The sequence below is a fragment of the Tarenaya hassleriana genome, unplaced genomic scaffold (genome assembly GCF_000463585.1).
Source record: "Tarenaya hassleriana unplaced genomic scaffold, ASM46358v1 Cleome5, whole genome shotgun sequence".
NCBI classification, from domain to species: Eukaryota; Viridiplantae; Streptophyta; class Magnoliopsida; order Brassicales; family Cleomaceae; genus Tarenaya; species Tarenaya hassleriana.
This window is the reverse complement of record NW_010967707.1, coordinates 1,180,199-1,201,916: the sequence shown is the minus strand read 5'-3', so window position 1 is coordinate 1,201,916 and position 21,718 is coordinate 1,180,199. Positions and strand designations below refer to the sequence as shown.

Genomic DNA, 21,718 nt, shown 5'->3' with positions numbered 1-21,718 from the left:
AAACAAGACAGATGATTTTTTGCCACTTTTTTAGAATCAATTGTAACTATATTTAGACTTAATTATGAAGTCGTAATAACGAAGTTGTTTTCGAACGGATAAATATCGTAATTTATTAAGGATAATTTCGTCTTTTCGCATGGAAAAAAATGTGTTAGGTTTTCGGTGGTGTAAAGACGAAATAGATGCGACCAAGTGAATTATTTGGGTAAAAAACCCGAGAGAGAGAGTGTTCTCCCTTCACTGAGATTTCTGCATATTCTCTATGATCACTGGAGCAAAATTTCTGTTTTCCGGGTTCGGAACGCGATGCGGAGGTAGGTGATTGCTTTCTTGTTGATGCTTTTCAAGAAATTTTTCGTTCTCTCGTTTGGATTCTGGTTTGAAGGATGCGTCTTTAGAGATCTATCGGTTAAATCTGTGATGATTGTGAGTGAATCTCAGGTTTGGGCATCACCGGCTTCATGGGAAGCCTGGAGGACTGGGGACGAAGGGAATGGTGGCGAAGCTGTCGATCGGAGTGCTCGTTCTACTGATCTGCACGCTCTCTCTGCTTTTCTCTGCTACAATCGGCGGTAATCGCGAGCCCACTGGTCCATCCCAGGTTAGCTGGACTCTTTTTCTTATAGGAGTAGTGATTTTTAGTTGAAGATTAGGTTTTCTGTTTGGTTGGTGAGAAAATGCGAGAAAGTGAGGGAAAATGGAAATCTTAGTTTTGAGTTTACTTCTGGAACCACGGGCCTATGCAAGTATATGGATCCAGAACTGTATCACTCTGATAATGGAAGATTTTAGATGGTGTTATATACGATTATTGTGCAGATAAATGTGGAACGGCTCTGGGGGAGTGCTGAGTCTAGTGGTTGGAGACCATCATCTGCACCGCGATCTGATTGGCCCCGTATGTGCATCTCGTGTTTCGAACAGTAAAGATTTGACTCGATTCCTTTGTTAAAGTTTTAGGGCATTGGAAATGCATAATGGTGATATAAGCTTTTAATTCCTTTTGCAGCTCCTCCTAAGGAGACAAATGGTTACCTTCGTGTTCGTTGTAATGGTGGTTTGAATCAGCAACGAAGTGCGGTAGGTGTTATTTCATATAGCCAAGAGATTAGCTATCATGCTTTCTTTCTTTTCTTCTTCACTGAAATTGCATTGGTTCTCTGCGTGGATCGATTCACAGAGCTCTTTAGAACCATGGATAAAGTGGACTACAGGCTTCCTTCAATCTGTCCTGTGAATCTGGTCGCTTCATCTTCGCTTTGACTAATGTTGACATCTGAAAATTTGCAGATATGTAATGCAGTCCTTGCTGCCCGAATCATGAATGCTACACTTGTGCTGCCTGAGTTGGATGCAAACTCCTTTTGGCATGATGACAGGTATTTTTGTTTCCCCCGAGTTTCTTCCTCCGATTTGTCTGATTGTCCTTTCTTTCCATCTAATTTGGCTATCTGCGAAGATTATTAACCGATCCTTGTTCTAAGATTGATTGTTAGATAATTAGTGAATCTGCTTAAGCAAAGGAATTTGCTTCTTCTGGTTGTAATGATAACGTAAGTTTGGATTGTTGGAGGTTATTGAGCTTTATGTCTTTCACGTCTCAGCAGTAAATTAAATTCTCTGTTAACAACCTGGCTCAAGATTTACTGTTTTGCTTGCCTCGTGTTAAGGACATGTATCACTATACTCCGAAAAAAAAAATTGCGTTATCTGCTCTGACTATAGGTGTTTCTTCAGTCTTAATTGCCCCTAATATTTTCCCTTAACGCATCCATCTTTGCTTCTTTACTGATGTTGCTTTCGTTCCAAATTGATTGCTACTGCGAATCAGTATGTTAATACATTTGTCATATGCGCAGCGGTTTCCAAGGTATCTATGACGTCGAACATTTTTTCGCAAAAATGGAAAAACCAAGAAGATAAAAGCTTTTCAGGTAGAAGAGTAAGCACTGGTTGCTTATGTATTAGGCAGCTTGTGTTCTTGGATCAAAGGTGATATATCAGCGTAGCCCTCATTTTTCACTGTTTCAGATTCGTCCCCCTCGAGATGCTCCTATTGAATGGTACCTGACAACTGCTCTAAAGGCAATGAAGGAACACGGTGCTATATATCTTACACCTTTTTCACATCGGCTGGCAGAAGAAATTGACAATTCAGAATACCAACGATTAAGGTGCAGAGTCAACTACCATGCTTTGAGATTCAAGCCTCACATCATGAAGTTGAGTGAATCGATTGTCGACAAGCTCCGGTCACAGGGTCACTTCATGTCTATTCATCTTCGTTTTGAAATGGATATGTTGGCCTTTGCAGGGTAAGTTCTTGTGCTACTCTCTCTCATCCCAATTAGCGGCAATAGGCGCCATTCTGGTTACTATAGTCATTTTGTAAACAATTGCATGCTAGCTGATGCATCCTGCTTATGCACTAATTAAGCAAGTCACGCTGAAGTTTTTGCAGACGAAGTTGATTGTCTTTTAACAGTTTCTCATTTCTCCATTTCTGCAGATGTTTCGACATATTCAACCCTGAAGAGCAGAAGATACTTAGGAAGTACCGTAAGGAAAATTTTAAGGAGAAAAGGCTTGTTTACAATGAAAGACGGGCTATCGGAAAGTGTCCACTGACTCCAGAGGAGGTTCATCCATTCCTTAATTCCTTCGTGTTATTTCTATTTACCATGGTTGAGATCCATCCCTGATAATGCAGAATAGCTACACACCAACACTAGGAGCGGCTTTAGTTGGCTGTAGAAATTCCGCTTTGGCCGTCTTGTCAAATTTGACCTGTCTTTGTGGTTCAGGTGGGTCTTATTTTACGGGCCATGGGGTTCGACAATTCCACGAGGATATTCCTAGCAGCTGGAGAACTTTTCGGTGGGGAACGATTCATGAAACCATTCCGAACATTATTCCCGAGGCTGGATAACCATAGCTCAGTGGACCCATCTGAAGAGCTGACAACAAATACTCAAGGCTTAATAGGATCAGCCGTGGATTACATGGTCTGTCTTCTCTCCGACATCTTCATGCCAACATATGATGGACCGAGCAACTTCGCCAACAATCTCCTCGGTCACAGGCTTTACTATGGGTTCCGTACTACGATCAGGCCCGACAGAAAAGCTCTAGCTCCGGTTTTCATCGCTAGAGAGAACGGGAAAACAGCTGGATTTGAAGAAGCGGTAAGACGGGTAATGCTGAAAGCAAACTTTGGCGGCCCTCACAAACGTGTAACTCCAGAGTCGTTTTATACAAACTCATGGCCCGAATGCTTCTGCCAGACAAATCCAAAGAACCCCGAGGATAAATGCCCCCCGGATAATGTTATGGAGATTCTTAGCAGCCGGTTAGATGATGATAACACAGATTCATCTTCTCAGGAAAATTCAACTGTAACTGAATCAGAAAGATGAGAAGATCTATATAACCAAAAGCTTCTTTTTTTTCAACCATACACAGAGAAAGTGCCGAAGAAGGTACCTCAACATTGTGTCGGCAGTTTCATCCGGTTAGATCATCTCCTTTTTTCTTTGTTCTTGAAGTAGAGAGAGTTATAGTAATATCTACAATAGGAACATTTCTACGTGTTTGGGAGATACAGAAAAAAAAAAGATTTATGTATTTTCTGTATTCACCCTTCACATACATTTATTTCCGTCCATAGATAATTGTTGTAACCAAATCCCAGGCGCATCAAATAGACTTTGTAATGCCAAAGTCGTATTTTCTTTCAAATTGATCACCTTCTTCCGCTATCTACGAATACCAACACGAAGAAACAATCAGAAAACTGAGCTACTAAGACAAAACACCAAGTAATGGACTGAGATCGGATAATTGACCGAAAAATCCAAGACCCAAGATATCCGATCTGTGTCCACCTCTGTTCCGGATATTTGACTCCTCTAACGCCAGCTGCTGAATGTGAAGAAAGATCATGCGTAGAGCAAGTATCCGAACCCTCACCGCATCTCATGGATATCTGAAATTTAGGCATCCGACCTTCACGAGATAGAGATAGGATAGATTGACCGAAAAAATCCAAGGCATGAGGTTGAGATCAGATGCACAAAAATCAGGTATTCGATCTCCTTCCCGCCAGATATTTGACCTCCAAAGCCAACTGAGTCAGGCGGCAAATCTTCTCGCCGAAAGGCCCACCGAGGAGGAGAAGGATCGTGCCTGGATGCGACAGAGGCAAGTGGCAGCCCAGCTTTCTCTGGTACCGCAGAGTGTTCATTGGTGGTTGAGGCATTCACCTTCCCATGGAAATTGGCCCCAACTGGATTGAATGCTGCGAAAGAATTCATCTCGAAGGTAACATATAAAAAAAGTTGGATCAATCAGCTTTTTTTCACCAATAATCTCTACAAGAGCAAATCCCGTCTTTGAAACGGTGAAACTGCCTTGCATCTCTCACGATGATATCTCTCTGGCTGATCTTACTTGCGTATTTCATCAGAGAATGGCAATCCCCACAGATTCTAAAGTTCTTCACTATTCTTATTGCCATTCCAGGATCAGTCCTAATGAGCCCGAAAGCAAGAGCCAGTTTCTCGCTATGGCTTCCCGTGACACTTTCCTTCTCTTCCTCTTCGATATTGTGAACCGACCATCCAGTTCCTGGACTGTAACCTTTCTGTCTAGCCAGAAATACGATCTCCTCTAACTTCAAGTGTATCTCTTTTGCTAGCTTATGAGAATAATCACCGGCTGAAAACTTGTGCACTAGACCATCTAGTTCAGTATAACTCCCTTCCTGGTATGTCTCCCTTACTGTCTTTTCCATCAGTGTTCTTGTTCTCTCTACCTCTTGCCACTTCCCTTCAGCTGCATAAACGTTACATAAGAAAATACAACTTCCAGGATGCTTCGGATCAAGCTCCAGAAGATTCTGGTATACCATCTCAGCCATTTTAACGTTTTTGTGAGCTCTGCAGGCACGATAGAGTGTAGCCCATATCTTAAAATCAGGATCTATTGGCATATTTTTTATGAACTTAAGCGCTTTGTTCAACTCCCCAGCTCTACCTAACATATCGATGACTACCAGATAATGTTTCATCATGGGCTCAATCGAATAGTCAAGCCGCATGCTGTGAAAGAAATTAAGTCCTAAGTCCACTTCTCCCGAGTTCAAGCAAGCGGTTAGAACTGCAAGAAACAAGACTTCATCTGGCTTCTCTCCTGCACATAATGACGAAAACTTGAACACCTAAACTGGATAGATAGGCACGAAGAAACAAAACATAAAGCTTAAGACACGGACAAAGGCTGTTCTTTTTACCGGAATACATCATTTTTCTGAAACACTGAATGGACTCCTCAAAGCGCCCATGGATTGCCCAACCTTGTATCATGGCTGTCCAAGAACGAATATCCTTATGTTTCATATCGCCAAACACTCTACCTGCAGTGTCAACTTCCCCACATTTTGCATACATATCCACCAGAGCCGTCCCTATAGCTCCGTCTAATTTAAACCCATTGTTCGAAAGGTAACCATGAATTCTTCCTCCTGATCCAAGAGCACCAGCTTTTGAACATGCAGAGAGTACAGCAGCAATTGTGTACTCGTTGGGGTTTATGTCTTCATCCAGCATCCTAAAAAACATAGAAATTGCAATATCATGGTCACCATTTTGGGAAAACCCGTTAATTAGTGTTGTCCAAGAAACCACATCCTTTTCTGGCATTTGTTCGAAAAGCTCTCTCGCTCTAACAGATTCACCGCTGCCCATATAACCTTTGATCAGAGTGCGCCAAGACACTAAATTTCTCTCGGGCATTGACTCGAAAAGTATCACAGCCTTCTGCAAGTCACCAGCTTGACAATACCCATTTATCAGAACATTCCATATTAGAACATTTCCGTTCTTGATTCTGTTTGGACTTTGGTCGAACACTTTCAACGCAAGACCCAATTTTTCGATCTTCACATACATATCAACCAGAGATACCCTGACGAAGGAATCAAAATCAACACCATTCTTCATCATCGCGCCGTGAAGAGCCAAACCCAACCGTAAAAACCCTAAATTCGCATTAGACCTCAGCACAAACGGGAAAGTTAGTCGATCGGGTCTTACACCGAGCCTCAGCATCAGAATGAAATGACGAACAGAACACTCATAACGGGAATTCTCCGACAACCCACGAATCAAAGCATTGAAAACAAAGAGATTTTTATCATCGAAGTGTCTGAAAATCGAGATCGAATACTCTGGAGACCTGAGGAGAGAAGAGCAAGAGATCAGCTGGGAAACGATGCGGCTGCTGAGAAGACCGCGACGGAGGACATGGGCGTGAACACGGCGGAGAGTGGCAATGTCTCCCGAGGCATGGATGAGAGATATGAAGTGGGTCTCGGCCGGAATCCGGCGATCGGTCGCCGGTGAAGAGATCTTAGCGGGAGAATGTTTTGGTTTAAAAAGAACATGGAGAGACTTCATCGAAACAACCCAAACGTTTAGCAATACCGTGGTGTGTGTATATAAAATTAACCTAGCAAAATTCAATTAATTTAATCCGAAAAAAATTATAAAATACATCTATTATTCACACACACCTTTCATGTGGTTTTTCGGTTAAGAAATAGTTCGGTTTTTAGATTCACATGTGATATATAAAAAAACAGTTTCAAAATAAATTCAAATCAATTTGTTTTGGTTGGATTTATCAAATTTAGACATAAAATTCTCGAATAATTTTGAAATATATTATTTTTTTTAACACAAAGCCTGTGAAATATGGTAGATAAATGTAAAAGTGTTTCTAGAATCACAAACAAGCCAAAAATGTAAAAGTCAGGTATACGAAAAATGAAAAAAAAAATTATACAAAGGGGAAAATTCTAATAAAAATTTGAGAAAATCACATATAAATATCTGAATTTTTAAAAAATCTTCACATAAATATCAAAATTATAAATATCCTATATAAATATTTAAAACTTTTACATAAATACCTAAACTTTTAAAAATCTTCCAAACAAAATCCAAATTCATTAACAACATTTAATTTATAACAGAATTCGTCAGAAATTGATGACTTAACATTCTGACATGTTAAACATCGTTAACGGATATTGTTTTATTTGGGAGATTTTTAAAATTTTTGATATTTTTGTAGAAGTTTTGAAAAGTTTAGATATAGAAGTTTTATAGTTGAAGTATTTGTTTGAAAATTTTATAAAAATCAGGTATTTATGTACGTATTTACCCAATTGTTGAACAATGGAAAAATATAATATAATCAAACACAAATTAGTTTACCATATTCAACAAATAAGCGAAATAAAATCAATTTGAATAAATAAGTCTGCAACGCTAAAGAGAGCGACATACAGAGAACTCTGCTACATTTTGATATTTGTTTTTTAAATTTAATAATAATAACAATAATTATATTATAGAAATGAAATAGATGTTAGAATTAGAACAGAAGATATATGGTCCATGGTGGACATGTGAATTATATAGGGTAATTTGGGTCCAATGTTAAAAGTTTCAATTTTTAGAGGGACCAGTTGCAAAATAAATAAAAAACGGTTACTTTTTTTTAACTTGTATTTCGATTTTATTCTGTTATTGTGTCGATATTTTACCTACCATTAATAACTAATCTTTAAAAATTATTATTTTTAAATAGTTATCATTTTAGAATTTCTATGTGATTTTTAATAAACATTTTCAATTTTGTCATTAATTAAAAATATCAAACTTTAATAGAGTATCAATGTGGATATTAATTATTTAATAAAGGTATCCATGACTTTTTTTTTTTAATTTCTTTAAAAAATGTGAAAAAACTGAAAAAGGACATTTATATTGAAACAGAAGGAGTATTATTTTTAGTCAAATTAATACAGAAATGAGAAAATAGTGGTAAATCATGCAAGGAAATATTTTCCTTTTTCTAGGAAAATATTGATATCGAATACAAATAGATATTTTATATTCTTTGTTTGTACTTTTTGGCAGATTCTGCCCATTTTTTTTTTCCTGAGGAAAGTTAGTTATGTAATTATACTGCAGATTCTCCCATCAAATTAATATCCAATCACAAATTTGATTCCCCTTTGGACATATTTTCTAAAATAGAAAATAGCGTAATAAATAAATATTATAAGCAATGTAATCCACTGAAATAAATATATTCGAATGTTTATACTTCCTCTCTATGTAAACAAAGCTTTTATTTCCTTTTGCGCTGAAAACACGTGATTTTTTACCATATTGAAATTCCTCTTTCCTTGGCATGGAAATTCTTTTCTTTCTTCATCGCTCTGTATTTTTCCTTTTCGTAATTCCAACAACAAAAAAAAAAAAAAAAATTGATCGTAACAGAAGACAATGAAGAAGTCAGTTCCAAAGCTTCGGGTAGCGATCTTAGCACTTGCGTGCTGTCTGTGTCTGCTTCTCAACACCAATAACTCAGATTTGTACGGACGCAGATACCAAATCACTCGTACGGTCAACCACTTCTTCGTATCGATCACTCCCAACTATAAAACCCTAAATCTCACTGTCAAACATCCAGAAACCCTCCGAAGGCAACAGATCGTGGAAGATGAAGAACTCGACGTTTCTTGTGCAGGAAGGTACGTGTATATGTACCATCTCCCCAGCAAATTCAACGACGACGTGATCAAGAACTGTTCGACCCTCATCAAATGGTTCGATATGTGTCCGTCCATGGCGAACTCGGGTCTCGGCCCGAAGGTAGTGGATTACACTAACCGGGTCTTAACCGGAACCGGTTCTTGGTACGCCACGAACCAGTTCTTGCTCGAGGTGATTTTCCGGGAGAGGATGAAACACTACGAGTGTTTAACCAACGATTCGTCGTTGGCTTCTGCGATATACGTCCCGTTCTATGCTGGGTTCGATGTGAGCCGTTATCTGTGGGACACCACCGTGACAGTTAGAGACAGACTCGGGGAAGAACTGGCGAAGTGGCTGTCGGAAAGACCAGAGTGGATGAGGTTGTACGGGCGAGATCATTTCCTGGTGTCGGGCCGAATCGCTTGGGATTTCAGAAGGGTTTCCGACGAAGATTCCGGTTGGGGAAACAAACTGATGCGTCTGCCCGAATTGGCGAACACGACGATGTTATCGATCGAGGCGACTGCGTGGGAAAACGATATCGCGATTCCGTATCCGACGTATTTTCATCCCACGAGCGAATCAGAGGTAACGAGGTGGCAAAGGAAGGTGAAGAAGACGAAGAGGAGGTTTTTGTTCTCATTCGTTGGAGCTCCGAGGCCGACAATGGAGGAATCCGTACGGGGAGAGATCATAAGGCAGTGCCTTGCATCGCAAGGGAGATGCAACTTTCTGAACTGTTCAGAGACTAAGGATTGCGAAAATCCGGTTAAGGTGATGGAGGTTTTCCAAGATTCGGTTTTCTGTTTACAACCTCAGGGAGATTCCGCTACTCGGAGATCGATATTCGATTCGATTTTGGCAGGTTGCATACCGGTTTTCTTCCATCCCGCATCGGCTTATAACCAATACACCTGGTATTTCCCCGAGGATCATACCAAGTACTCGGTCTACATCCCAGAGGAATATCTGAGAAACCGGACAGTTAGCATCGAGGAATCGTTGGTTAAGGTTAACCAGAAGAAGATACGGGAGATGAGAGAAGAAGTTGTGAGGCTTATACCGAAGATAATATACAAAAAACCGAGGCCGGTTAGACCGGTTAAGGATGCGTTTGAGATTGCGGTTGGTCGGATCATTGAGAGAGTTGCCAAGGTAAAGAAAGAGATTGAAGAAGGAAGAGATCCTCAAGCTGAGTTTTCACAAAACAGAGACCTGAGTAAATTGCGGTGAAATTGCAGGATGGGTTCTTATTTCTCATTTGATGTACCTTTTTTGTAAAATCGTCTTTAATAAACTAGAATTTCTGAGTCTGAAATGTTGAAGCAATGAAAAGGGTTCAATTGAAATAACAGTGCACAATCCATTTGTCAATTAAGAGAAAAAAGTCTTGTAACGAAAACGAGCCACAAGAGAGACGAGAGAACAAGACACGACATAAGAAGACGGAGAAAGGGTGAAATGAGAGTATTGTCTAACAGTTTCTTCAGCTTCAAAGAACTCCAAAGAAAGGGTTGTTAATGGCGGAGTTGAGTTCCGACCCAGCTGAGTTCAGAACCGCCATGTCGACCTTGTCCCGGACTAAGAACAAGAACTCTCCTCCTTCCATTTTCTCAAACCCGCAAATCTCTAAGAACTCGATGCCTCCTTTCAGTGAACCCACCCTATCCTGTTCATATTTTATTTTTTACCCCGGTAAAAGAAGAATATGGAGATTAGGGCAAGTGAAACGAAAACTGCTCTGTGCCCGAGAAAGAAAAACCGGGGCAGCTAGAATCAGAACAGAGAATGGAGAAATGGAGATTCGGGGCCAAGTGATTGGACCTGGAAAGTTTGGTTGGTGAGTCTAATTTTCCGGAATTTCTCCTCATCGGGACTCCTGGCAACGTTGCCTATGAACGTCAGTAGAGTCTGGAACGCTCTCTTGACTTTAGCATCATCGTCCTGATCCACAAATAGGTCATACCGTTAAATTAGATAGTTCACCTTATCCTGAATTACCTGAAACGGCTAATCTCAATGACATCATGTCGCTTGTTTGAATCATGGATAGGCCACGAAGGTATTCAACAATCCAAGAACAGAGTCCAAACATATCATATTCTCTTCGTTAACATTGGTTTGTTCAGGACTTGTTATCGATAAATCAGTTGGCCGTAAAACAGCACAGAGATAATAGGTCTTTTACCTTGTGGTTTTGCTTAAGGGACCTCAAACACTCACGCATCTGTTCTGCCTTGGTGGCAGGTCTAACAGGCAATGAACTCTGCAAAACAACAGGGTCGTCTTTCAAAGAGCATCTGAACGAATACAGATGTTGACCGTTACTGAGACATTTTTTAATTTTTTTACCTTTTTCTCTTCAACGACTGGTGTTGAGGGTTTTGAAGTGGCAGGATCTTCAGGTGGCAATCCGAGTCTCCGCCTTCTTTCAGCCTGTTTCCATATATTGTTATGATTCTCAAGATTCAGAAGAAATAGAGCAATCGAATGAAAAGGTACAGATGTCATCTTAAAAAACACAACTAGAACCAAATGAAGAGACAGAAAATGTGAGGGAAAGACATATTCAGACCTTGTCTTCTTCCAATTTTTGACGAATCTTTTCCCTAGCCTTTCTTTCCTCTTCTTTCTCCGCTTTACGCAAAGCGAGTATGCTGAATATATATGAATACACCAACACGAAAGAACTAGTAAAGAAAACGAAAGTTACTAAATGAAACTGATATAAAAGGGATAAAACGAACCGTTTTCTTTCATTTTCCTCTTCAATTCTCTTCGCCTCTAAGAGTTCCTTGCCGATCCTAATTCTTTCCTAAAACCAAATACCAATATCATGTTAGAAGAAGATAAAAAAGAGCTAATGATATATTAAACAACAGTTACATAGGTAAAAGACTAACAAAAAGTTAGATGGCGTATAATATTAAATAATGATGCATGGACAACCTTTTCTCTCTCTCTTTCCATCCGTTTCTCTTCCTCTTCTTTCTTCTTCCGAGCCCGTTCCCTAAGTTGTAAAACAGATGGAATATAAAATACTGATAGAAAATAATCAACCTCCAAAACTATTATTTTCTGATTTTGTAGTTTGAACATGAGAATGTAGCGTAAATTTAACAAGGCCATGTGAATGACGTAAGTGTAAGACCGCTGGTGTACCCTAGAAATGTATATACACATGACACACAACCAAGTGCTCATCAAACCTTAATTCTTGTGCTTTCTGCTTCACTTCCTCTGGTGTAAGAGTAGGTTTAGGTGCTTCAACTTTTGTGTTGGCAGGTACCTATGCAAACAGTTAATCAACAGAGACCGAGAGGTGTTCATTAATTGAAGCCATTAAGTAATTTAGAGACTACATGCATTCCCATCTTTGTCCAATGATATGGTGAAACCAACATCATACACAGTTGCAGAAGAAAAATATGTACAAGGCTTTAACGGAAGAGAATAACCTTAATAATGGCAAATTCTACGCACATACACACAAAGGAAAGAAAAGGAAGGTTTGCATGCTGAGACCCGAACTGTAATATTGAAAATGAAAAATTTGTTGCAATTTGATGCATGTCTAGGGTAACAAAAAGGTGCAGAAGATGCATATTTTGCTGAAAAGCAAACTACCAACTTGAGACTCACCTTTGGCATCTCATCTATGTCGGGATCATTTTCATGCTCCACCACCCAATTAACTGCGGCCTCAAGACTAGCATTACCTGGAAGCAGGAAATCAAAGGTGAGAAGCAGAGCAAAGCAAAATGAGTACGCAAAAAAACGAAGCAACATATTTTGGCATCTGTTAAGTCTATCCCAAAGTTTTGGACGAAAAATACTTATCTGGTTTCCATATTCTGGCATCTGTTAAGTAGCCATAATTTACTGAGCTATTGTACATATTGAAACTATTTGACATGTCAATTAGTTCTTCATCATATCAACAGAGTCCTTGAACAAGACATGCCAATTAAGTCAATTAACATTTCAAACAACATCAAACATCAATTCAGGATCAAAAGTGATTTAAGAGAAAAATATGTTGGCTATCCAATTTCCTACCAGAATAGTGGAGTGCTCGGGTTGCTCGTGCTGTTGGGAAGCCCATTGTTTCAAGTTCTTCAAGCAATTTTTTGTCAACTTCAGGAACAATCATCTCTGCAAGAGATATAAAGATTTATAACACGACTAAAATCTTGAAATCAAAACCAAAAACTCCCACAATACATAGAATAAGCTAACATGACATTCTACCTTCTGCAGGCTGACCACTACCACCCCCATCATCTGCTTCATCAGTCTCCATGGCAACCTTGGGAGCTTCCAGGCTGATGGGCTTCAACGTCTCGGATGTCTTATCTACGAACTCAGTGTGCCCCGTTCTTTTCGTATGTAAATCACTTTCCTTTACGGTTAATCAAGAACAAGGTCAGAACTCAACAACAATCAATTACCAAACACGATTCATTTCAGATTCTCATAAATCCCAATCATCGAATAAAAGGCTCCTTTTCACATCATCGGATCACTCAATTCATAATATCTGCTAACGAATTTACACTGCAAACAAAAGCCTTGGAACTATTCGAAACCTGCTCCTATGGAGACATTTGAAAAAAGGGGAACTTTGTTTTGCTTCAATACCCATCAATTTGAAAAGAAGCTACACGAGCCTTCTGAAGAGAACCGAATACAAGGAATATCCCTCCTAATCCCAAGGTAAACCCCACATAAAATCTCCATACATACACTAGGCAAAAATTAGAGCAAATCACAAGAAGATCCATACGGTTTTAGAGCGGCAAGGCTTGCCACAAGTCGTGCAGACGAGGTTGAGCACGGCCTCGGTCGACTCGGCGAAATTTGAGTGAGATGTGAGTTCTGCGTGCTCCTGCGCTTCCTCCACCGACTTCAACAGAGCTCCACAGTCGCCGCACTTCAACGAAACCCCCGCCATGGCAGCCAAAATTTTTACGATCTGGATTTCCGGCGAGGAATTTCCTCCGATCGACTCGTTTGACGGGCACTCTCTTCCTTTATGGTGGTCGATGTCCGTTCCTTTGAGAGAAAGGAAGACGTAGGGCCGCTTCTGGGATCAAGCACTCTCCGGTTTACATCTGGTTACCGGTTTATGTTGGGATCAAAGACCAAAACCGAATGATCTTTATCCGAAAATATCTTTAAACGACTAATTGTAAAATTAAATACGAAAAAGATTCAAATAAGGCTTTTATTTCGAAAAATAAAATAGAAGGTTTGAGTTAGAAATGATCATTTCCGGTTAAACGTCGGTACAAAAGCCTCGTTCGGTTATGAAAAAGTTGGTTTTGAATTTTGATCATGCCCTTCGTAAGATCGCACTCGTCGGGGGATCGAACGGTCCATATTGCTCATCCCCTTCTTCAGAGAACCCGCCCGTAACAAGAGTCCGGGAAGTGCTGACCATCTCTCTCTCTCTCTCTCTCTCTCTCTCTCTCCCCAAGAACGAAGCTTGCGATTCTGCGATACAGGAACTCGTCTGAATCGGATTCAGGGGATCAATCCCTGATTTCTCTTGCTTTCGATGTTTTCCTTTGAGCCAAGACGCGAACTGATAGGGATTTCTTCCTCCGATCAGGGAAGTTAGGGTTTCCTCGATTTTTCCGGTTTGGTCCTGTGATATTACGATGGATTTTGGACGCTTGTGATGAAGATAAGCGGATCTTCGCGTAGAAAGTTAATGCATGAACTCGCGCTTCGTGGTTTCCGATACAATTGTTGATGGAAAGAGAAGCGGGGAAAAGTTTGTCGGTGAAGTCGAAGAAGGGCGACAAGGAAGATGTGAAGACAATCGAGTGGGAAGATCTCGACCACGAGCTCACGCGGCTTTGGAGTCTTTCTTCTGCTCTGAAAGAAGCCCAGGAGAGGAAGCAAAGCATGCAGCAGAAGCTCGAATGTCTCATTCAGGTACATAATGTGTTCCCTTTGCTCATGGTACGTTTCTTTCTACATGCGGGATTATGGTCGTTTTTAGGAAAGAAAGTGATCGAAATTTGTAATTTTTGTAATTGTGCAGCCGTTTAGTTGCTTTGTCTCGCGGAATGAAAATTAAAATGCCAAGAAATTCATTTGAAGCAAAGATATCAGTTTAGGGAACCAAGGCTGTTGATTTGGAAATTGGAAATCTAATGTGGATGATCCATTTCCCCTTCGCCTAGTAAAAATGGGTTTGTTGCTAGACTTTTGATCTGCGTCTTGAGGCTTCCATCATTCCACCATTAGGCCATTTACACTATCATTTGGCTATCCCTTATTTTATCTCAATGAGCTTTAATTGATTAACCCGCGGATTAGCGGGCGGCAAAATTTTGGGCAGGTCAATGCTGAGTCGTTGAGCCGCACAAATGAACTTGAAGAAATGCGACAGAGGCTGGAAGCTAGAAAATTGCTGGTGGCAAGGACATCAATTGGTTTCAAGGCTGCTGAACAGGATGTTAAAAATAAAGAGGAGAATCTTGGTATAGAAGTGAGATCTTTGCTGGTTGGTGGCACATCTCTTTCCGTTGCTAAAAGCAAATTACAGGTATGATCTCGTTTGATGCTTTAATGTAGTGAACCAATTATTTTTCAGGAGGAAAATGCATCATTTATGTGTTTGCTATTGTTACTGTTTCTGTTAGTATGTTTATGTTACATCTTTCTGTTGGCCCCTTTTCTTTGAGAGTCTTACATTTTGCATTCTTCTGGATTTAACAATTGGATTTTTCTTCAGTTAACTGTCTTTTAGTTCTTTAGTGAGCAACTGATTTGAAGATTGATGCCTGATGAAGGCAACTGATTAGCTACACTATCCTCCTCCTCCTCAAGACTGGCACACTTTGCTTTCTATCTGCATGTCACTGCTGAATTTTGTTGACAAATTTCTCTTCATAAATTGTGTTTTAGCTCTGTAATGAACAATTGTTTCGAAGACAGATGCCTTGATGAAGGCAACTGGTTTGCTTCAATATTCATCTCCTCTAGTTTAGCTTATATTTCTCTTGCACAGGAGGCAAACAGCCAACTGGAAGGAGAAGGAGGCTATGCTCGTTTGAAAGTTGTGACGAGTAAGCTGAGAAAGAGGCAACAGTACATGATAACACAAGTTTCATCTATCTATCCATTGAAGATTGAGGCTGGACCTTCCCTAGACCAAGAACTCGAATCATTTCCTGGTGGCAGTAGATTTGGTGGGTTGTGGCATTTTAAGTCTAAAAACTATCCCAGCTTTTTTTTCCGCTTCTTAATGCATGCCGTCATCTGTATATCATTCAGCATGATATTGATTTTAGCACTAAATTGTCACTTGTTGTCTGAAGTTCCTGAAAGATTTTTTTCCTCTTGGCAGACTACCTGTTGACTCGCTAATTACTTCCTTTTCAATGGTTTTACCAGGATCTAAACCAATGAGTCAAGGAACCGTGACGATTTTAGGATTGCCTTTTAGTATGGCTCCATTTACAAAGATGAGCTTATTCACCGAAAAGAAGGAGGCACAGAGGTCTGCAACTGCCCTAGGATATGTTGCCCATGTGTGTTCCCCTTTCTCCTTTGCTCCTTACCAACGATAGAGTTTGCTTTGAACTTGTTTGATTTGGGCTTCGAATCTCTTGGATTTCGTTGTCGAGCATAAATTGCTGATGCTAGAAAAGAGTAGCATTTGGATGGAATTCAGAGAGGTCACTCAAGGCTTCATTTTCGTCTTTTGCAGGCTGTATCACTGACGGCTTCCTACATGACAGTTCCACTACGTTACCCTTTGCGTCTGGGCGGTTCCAAATCGTATATCCGGGACTATGCACCGTACATCGAGCCTTCGTCATCGTCAGACATGTCCCCGATGGCCACACTTTCCCAGAACCAAAGATTCGTAGAGTTCCCTCTGTTTCTGGATGGTCAAGATACGACCCGGGCTGCCTACGCTGTCTTCTTGTTGAACAAGGTTAGTGATAATTCTCAGTTTGTTCCTCTTGAGACATTGCTTGAACACCAATGGGACCGCCACCTTTCAGCCATGTTTGTGCTGTGCAGTTTCTAGATTAGGGCATTTATCTCTCGTGGAATGGTCGTTCTGACGGATTGAATTTGTAGGAATATGATGTCCAGAAATCATATAAGAATTGCATATATATGTGTGTGTGAATGATGGGCGCAGGACATAGAGCAGATGCTGAATTACGTGGGGGCGAGTGGTGTAGGGCCTCGGCAGGTGCTGTCTAACCTGAAGGAGCTAATCCGCACCGTCCAATCTCCAGAGTTCATAGACACGTAAATAGCCCCCCGGCCAGGCCAGGAGATGAGAGAGGGTGTGTGATTGGATATTGATTTGGACGGGGTCTTGAGATTTTTTTGATTCCATCCCATAGATGAAGAGGAAAATGACGCTAACGCCATGTGTAGCTTTTTTTTTTTGCGTGAGCTTGTATCCTCTTTTATGGTTAGTGGATTATATGCATTGACATCTGGTAATTTTGTGTCATGGGTCCAGTTGGAATGGGGAATCATGTGAGAGGCAGATTTCATGGGCCTTTCAGGTTCTTTTTTATTATTGTTATTATATCTTTCAATGGGTTGAAAACACTCCCCGTGCTATTTGAAAACTGAAAACCCACGCCACAGAAAAGGAAATGTCCATTTATATTGTATTTAATTTATCTACTCTCACGTCTATTATGAGCTCAAAATAAGAAAAGGAAGAAAATTAGGCCTGATAATAACTTGTTGATCCCAATGTTCGTGTGGTTGCTTAATCATGAGAATGTAAATTAGGCCTGATAATAATACAACTCTCATAATATTAATAACTCGGTTACGTACATACCAACCATATATATGTGTATATATTATCAGTAAATGAAGAATATGAGCTGTGTATCAAAAACCTCACCTCTCTCTCTCTCTCTCTCTCTCTTTGGCCAGTAGCACAAAACCTGGAATCCTTTCTGTGTAATGGGGAAAAAAGAATACAGCAGTCGTCAATGAGATTTGATGGTTCGATCAGATTCGTTCGTAGAATAAGAGATAAGCCTCGCAGCGGAGAACTTCTTCCAACGAAACCTGACGGACGTATGAATCGCTTGCCTCACACCACCCCTCCACCGGCAAGCTGCTGTTACTGTTACTCTCCTCTCTTCTCACATCATGGCCTCTAACGTACGCAACGTAATGGCCTCTTCTCATGGTGCCCGAGTGCTCCACCACCCCTGCAAGCCTGTACTCTGCCTTTCCTCCCCCGTTGCATCTGCCCAAACACACACACCCACCCACCATTATGCCTATGCCTTTTTTTTTTTGGCTTATGATTCTGTTTCGCAGGTCGAGGTTTTGATTCCAAGTGCAAATCTGAAACTTTTTGTAGGCAGCTTAATCATTCTGGAACAGTATCCGTTTGCTGGGTCCTGTCGACACACAGTATGCTTCTGGAATAATAAGCTCAAGATCAAAAGGCGGCTATGGAATATGACATACCTGGAATGTTGCAGATATGGTTGAAGATCTATGAACTCTTTGAAAGCAACATGGCCGCTCAACTTACTTAACCGCCCACGAGCATCTTGGCTGAACCTTTTCAGATGAACAGTCAAGATCTGTGGGACCTTGTTTATAAGTACCCTCTTGGTTGCATCCCTCTTTGCCATCACTTTCTTAGAGTCCACGTCCCCATCATCTTCACTTCCTTCAGATTCACTGCCATCTGCTGGCCAAGAATTAATCCCTTCTCTTCCAATGAGAGGGTTTTCACTGGAAGGAGCACCGGATATTTCTGTGCTACGCCCAGTTCTGCGACCGTTTTCTGCATTTGCACAGCTCGGATCCAATGGCGTGCAGGAGGAGCTCTCATTGATATCTCCATTTTCGAAGTTCCTCAGCCTCGATGCAATTCTAGCTTTCTTTTCTCTCAAGCGTTGGAGCTTTAGGTTCCTCAAACAGTTTTCGCAATGCCAAGCATTGTCGTCTGATAAAATTTCAGGCTTTGTGAAATGAGCCAAACACATTTCTACAGACACTGGTGAATCAGAATCATCAATCTCTTCTGGATCAGAGTCGCTGCTAACAGCCATAAAACCAGCTTCAGAAGCTTCAGCCTTGGTCGGAGGTCCAGAAACAGGTCCTTCAGAAGTCTCAGGCTCGTCAAATAGAGCACCAAAGCCATCAAAATTCATGTCTTGTTCTTGACCAACGCTCACACATGATGAGGAAGCCTCAGCTTCTACGCCAGCTGTATCAGTACAGGAGCTTTCTTCTTTATATGGTAAATAGAGAACTTGAGAATCTGAAACCAACAAGGGAAGTTCTTCATCATCCCAAGGATTCACAGAATAACTCTGCGTTAAACCGGAATCGCCACCAACATAACTGGCCTGCTCAGTCGCAGTGGATATCTCGCCTGCAAATGTGTTCTGGTTAGACTCTCTAGCATGTTGATCCTCACCCTGTGTGGTTCCTGATATTGCATCTCCATCATTATTGCCTGCCGCCGACTCTCTGCCGCAATCAAAAGTCCAAACTTTGGATGAATCAACAGGAATCTCTGGAGCTGGAACCCTTCCATTGGCCTCAGCTGTCTGGAGACTATCATCATCATTATCCTGCAGATCCAAACCTGTCTCGGCTTGTGAGCTTTCTGGTTCCAGAAAATCCAACCAAAAACTATCAAATGCAGTATAAGTTTTTGTCTCATTCTCAGAGGCCTGCCTATTCTCCATGTTTATTTCCATAGAAGTCTCTAAAACTGGACCATTTTCAATGGATTTAGAAGTTGGAGAAATCGAAGAGGATCCAATAGAATCATCTGCGGCAATCAAACCCTTTCCTGCAGAATTACTATATGGATGTTCTGATGTGGCTCGAGTCATGGGGACCCTTTTCGGTGGAACCTTAGTTTTCTTTACCCGAGAAACAGTTTTCTGTTTCTTAGTTGGAATGGGTAATGAGAGATCCAAAAAGGGCTCATAAACCTTTGAGGAGTGGCCACATTCAATACAAGAAACAGTGCTTGAAATTTCACCTCCAAATACAGTATCGATAAGAGTAGGTTTCTGATGTGCGGAATTGCCATCAGGATCTGAAGCACCAAGTTTCTTCCTCAAGCTTGATTCTTCAGTGCTCAAACCATCAAGCAAGCACCGGAGCAATTCATGGCTATCATGCTGCTGATATCCCCTAAACTGGGGAGCATTAGAACAGACAGACCCGAAAAAGGCTCTTGGGTTTATCACACTCTTCAAGCCCACTTCAGGTTTTGTTTCGGCGAATAATTTCTTCAGGGAAGATAATAGAGGTCCTTCACCAGATGCATCCACAGTCAAGAAGTGTTCCCGTAACCGAACCAAGGAAAGAAGATTCTGCATTACAGAATTGAAAAAACATGTGTTCCCAAGGTTTACCAAACCCCGTACAACATAACCATCGCTTGCTTCTACACAACTAGAAACAGGCCCTTCTGATTTAATCTCACCAGTGGTACTGCCATTTTCTGAACACAAACCTTTAATATCAGCTCTAACAGATGTATTCAACGGTCTTTCTTTAATCAATTTTACGACATCCGCTAGCACATCTTTCATCTCACCATTCTCTTCCTTCTCAACAGGAAGAAGAGAATGACACGGGAAACACCATCGCAACCGAGGGTTCTCCCATTGCATGACTAACCGATGACGCGTCAATCTAATATGCCGGACAACATGACTCTGAGCTCCAGTTGGCAAACCAACACCGGCACAAAAATAATGGCCGCATTCCAAACACACCCAAATAGCTTTTTTATCAGTTTTCGGGTCTGAAGAAGAAGAAACCCCCTTCTTGGCCCTGTTTCCTTTCCCTTTACTCCCTCTCCTCTCGTTCACCCCTTCTTTACATTCTCCACACTTGATATGCTCCGAAGATTTTACTTTTTCCAACACCTTATCCAATTTAATGCTCTTATCAAAATGGACACAAGATTGTTTCTCCTTCACTGCTTCAACAGCATCCTCAGCTGTCTCCCCGCATTGACTAGGTTTTTCAGAAACATTCTTGGAGGATGTAGCAGTACGCTTTTCTCTCGGAGGAGCTCGGGCCTTCTTCTTTGCTTTCTTCCCCATTAATTGCTACTACTCCATAAACAATAACATTTCAAAGCAAGAAGTGAGGAGACAAATTGCGAACCATAACAAACAATATGGTAACTTCATCCAGATGACCGAATTTAACGGAATGAAGAACAATGAATCAATGGACTAGAACTACACGCATGCAATCGGCTTAAACCGAGTAAATAGGAGGGGGAATTAGGTCACAATCTCCATCAGATGCTTCAACGTCAAACTTCAGCTTCTAAATTTCGTAATATAACTGAAAAAATCAAACCTGACTATCGAAATTCCAGAGTTTATTATCAAAATTTACAGGATTCCAAAAACCTCCTACAGAATTTCCCAAGTTATTAAGTCTACCCACCAAATACCCATAACTCAAAGAACTAGAACATCCAAACTTCAGGACAACCCAGATTAACATTCAAATCCGTATCCCGAAAACACAGGAATAAGCACTGATATCAATCAACGACACATATACCGCAATCGGGAAAACCGCATACTTCAAAAAAATAAAGAAACGAAAATATAGAGAATTTCCCCGAAAGCCGAAGGAGAAAAATCAGAGGTTGCTTCGCATAAGAAGGATTGAAAGATTCGATGCTTAAAGATTAATTAGGATCTAACCTAATTTAGGGTTTATAGGAAAGAGCAAGAAAGGGGTTGGCACTACTTCGCCGCGGCGAGGAGACAGTAGGCGAACAATCAGTGTTCTGCAGAGAGACGAAGCATATGGGAAGGAAGGAATAAATAAAAAAATGAAATAATAAAAAAAATAAAAGGACAGAGAAACGTCGAATTAACTTTATGAATGATCGATAATGATCTTTATAAGCATTAGTCACTTTTGGAAATAAATTTAGTATTAAGGTCTTTCATTATTATCACATATAATTTCGAAATTTCAGTCGGTATTATATTATTTAGTAATACAGGCCCAGGACCAGGACCAGGCCCAGGACCAGGACCAGGACCAGGATCAGGACCAGGCCCAGGCCCAGGACCAGGCCT

The 21,718-nt window shown here is 40.8% G+C and overlaps 6 protein-coding genes across 12 annotated transcripts; 3 read left to right on the top strand and 3 right to left on the bottom strand.

The window, feature by feature from the left end:
- The first annotated feature begins 192 nt into the window (after positions 1-192).
- On the top strand, positions 193-3,647 carry LOC104826122 (uncharacterized protein At1g04910-like). Its single transcript, XM_010558660.2, is given in 10 exon segments — positions 193-317; positions 445-604; positions 823-901; positions 1,013-1,083; positions 1,294-1,382; positions 1,863-1,897; positions 1,900-1,937; positions 2,035-2,318; positions 2,513-2,642; positions 2,808-3,647. Coding segments are annotated over 10 exon segments (1,506 nt in total). The 5' UTR covers positions 193-309; the 3' UTR covers positions 3,420-3,647.
- LOC104826123 (pentatricopeptide repeat-containing protein At1g04840) lies at positions 3,609-6,458 on the bottom strand. The gene is made up of 2 exons (XM_010558661.1): positions 5,294-6,458; positions 3,609-5,193 (listed from the first exon to the last, which is right to left on the bottom strand). Exons 1-2 carry the CDS (start codon positions 6,456-6,458, stop codon positions 4,361-4,363), a joined length of 1,998 nt encoding a protein of 665 aa, XP_010556963.1. The 3' UTR covers positions 3,609-4,360.
- Positions 6,459-8,360: 1,902 nt separating this feature from the next.
- LOC104827381 (probable xyloglucan galactosyltransferase GT12) lies at positions 8,361-9,873 on the top strand. The gene has a single exon (XM_010560554.2). The coding sequence runs from the start codon at positions 8,361-8,363 to the stop codon at positions 9,843-9,845; it is 1,485 nt and encodes a 494-aa protein (XP_010558856.1). The 3' UTR covers positions 9,846-9,873.
- A 59-nt stretch (positions 9,874-9,932) lies between these two features.
- On the bottom strand, positions 9,933-13,685 carry LOC104826121 (caldesmon-like). The gene is made up of 12 exons (XM_010558659.1): positions 13,399-13,685; positions 12,864-13,014; positions 12,672-12,767; positions 12,255-12,331; positions 11,822-11,901; positions 11,562-11,622; positions 11,360-11,427; positions 11,188-11,269; positions 10,965-11,048; positions 10,801-10,878; positions 10,437-10,556; positions 9,933-10,281 (listed from the first exon to the last, which is right to left on the bottom strand). The coding sequence occupies exons 1-12, from the start codon at positions 13,564-13,566 to the stop codon at positions 10,105-10,107; spliced, it is 1,242 nt and encodes a 413-aa protein (XP_010556961.1). The 5' UTR covers positions 13,567-13,685; the 3' UTR covers positions 9,933-10,104.
- Positions 13,686-14,020: 335 nt separating this feature from the next.
- Positions 14,021-17,172, top strand: LOC104826120 (UV radiation resistance-associated gene protein-like). 4 transcript variants are annotated; one of them, XM_010558658.1, is made up of 7 exons: positions 14,465-14,555; positions 14,665-14,815; positions 14,965-15,171; positions 15,637-15,817; positions 16,023-16,159; positions 16,339-16,569; positions 16,783-17,172. In XM_010558658.1, exons 3-7 carry the CDS (start codon positions 15,007-15,009, stop codon positions 16,897-16,899), a joined length of 831 nt encoding a protein of 276 aa, XP_010556960.1. In that variant the 5' UTR covers positions 14,465-14,555; positions 14,665-14,815; positions 14,965-15,006; the 3' UTR covers positions 16,900-17,172. The 4 variants fall into 4 exon arrangements, with proteins under 4 accessions (XP_010556957.1, XP_010556958.1, XP_010556960.1 ...); XM_010558657.1 differs by having other exon boundaries at positions 14,943-15,171; XM_010558655.1 differs by lacking the exon at positions 14,665-14,815 and having other exon boundaries at positions 14,021-14,555.
- A 233-nt stretch (positions 17,173-17,405) lies between these two features.
- On the bottom strand, positions 17,406-21,480 carry LOC104826119 (ubiquitin carboxyl-terminal hydrolase 2-like). Of its 4 annotated transcripts, none has more exons than XM_010558651.1 (3): positions 21,335-21,477; positions 18,096-20,722; positions 17,406-17,868 (listed from the first exon to the last, which is right to left on the bottom strand). In XM_010558651.1, the coding sequence occupies exons 2-3, from the start codon at positions 20,711-20,713 to the stop codon at positions 17,625-17,627; spliced, it is 2,862 nt and encodes a 953-aa protein (XP_010556953.1). In that variant the 5' UTR covers positions 20,714-20,722; positions 21,335-21,477; the 3' UTR covers positions 17,406-17,624. The 4 variants fall into 4 exon arrangements, with proteins under 4 accessions (XP_010556953.1, XP_010556954.1, XP_010556956.1 ...); XM_010558652.1 differs by having other exon boundaries at positions 18,096-20,719; XM_010558654.2 differs by having other exon boundaries at positions 17,775-18,025; positions 21,335-21,480.
- Positions 21,481-21,718: the final 238 nt, after the last annotated feature.

Excerpts from the sequence above, each read along its gene's own strand:
- LOC104826121 (XM_010558659.1), bottom strand. The coding sequence starts at position 13,566 with ATGGCGGGGGTTTCGTTGAAGTGCGGCGACTGTGGAGCTCTGTTGAAG. Across the intron at positions 11,902-12,254 it reads ACATAGATGAGATGCCAAAG|GTACCTGCCAACACAAAAGT; the intron begins GTGAGTCTCAAG and ends CTGTTTGCATAG. Across the intron at positions 10,557-10,800 it reads CCCTTAAGCAAAACCACAAG|GACGATGATGCTAAAGTCAA; the intron begins GTAAAAGACCTA and ends TTTGTGGATCAG.
- LOC104827381 (XM_010560554.2), top strand. The coding sequence starts at position 8,361 with ATGAAGAAGTCAGTTCCAAAGCTTCGGGTAGCGATCTTAGCACTTGCG.
- LOC104826123 (XM_010558661.1), bottom strand. The coding sequence starts at position 6,458 with ATGAAGTCTCTCCATGTTCTTTTTAAACCAAAACATTCTCCCGCTAAG. Across the intron at positions 5,194-5,293 it reads CAGAAAAATGATGTATTCCG|GAGAGAAGCCAGATGAAGTC; the intron begins GTAAAAAGAACA and ends CATTATGTGCAG.
- LOC104826119 (XM_010558651.1), bottom strand. The coding sequence starts at position 20,713 with ATGGGGAAGAAAGCAAAGAAGAAGGCCCGAGCTCCTCCGAGAGAAAAG. Across the intron at positions 17,869-18,095 it reads CCATATCTGCAACATTCCAG|ATGCAACGGGGGAGGAAAGG; the intron begins GTATGTCATATT and ends GTGTTTGGGCAG.
- LOC104826120 (XM_010558655.1), top strand. The coding sequence starts at position 14,370 with ATGGAAAGAGAAGCGGGGAAAAGTTTGTCGGTGAAGTCGAAGAAGGGC. Across the intron at positions 14,556-14,964 it reads AGCTCGAATGTCTCATTCAG|GTCAATGCTGAGTCGTTGAG; the intron begins GTACATAATGTG and ends AATTTTGGGCAG. Across the intron at positions 16,570-16,782 it reads CTGTCTTCTTGTTGAACAAG|GACATAGAGCAGATGCTGAA; the intron begins GTTAGTGATAAT and ends TGATGGGCGCAG.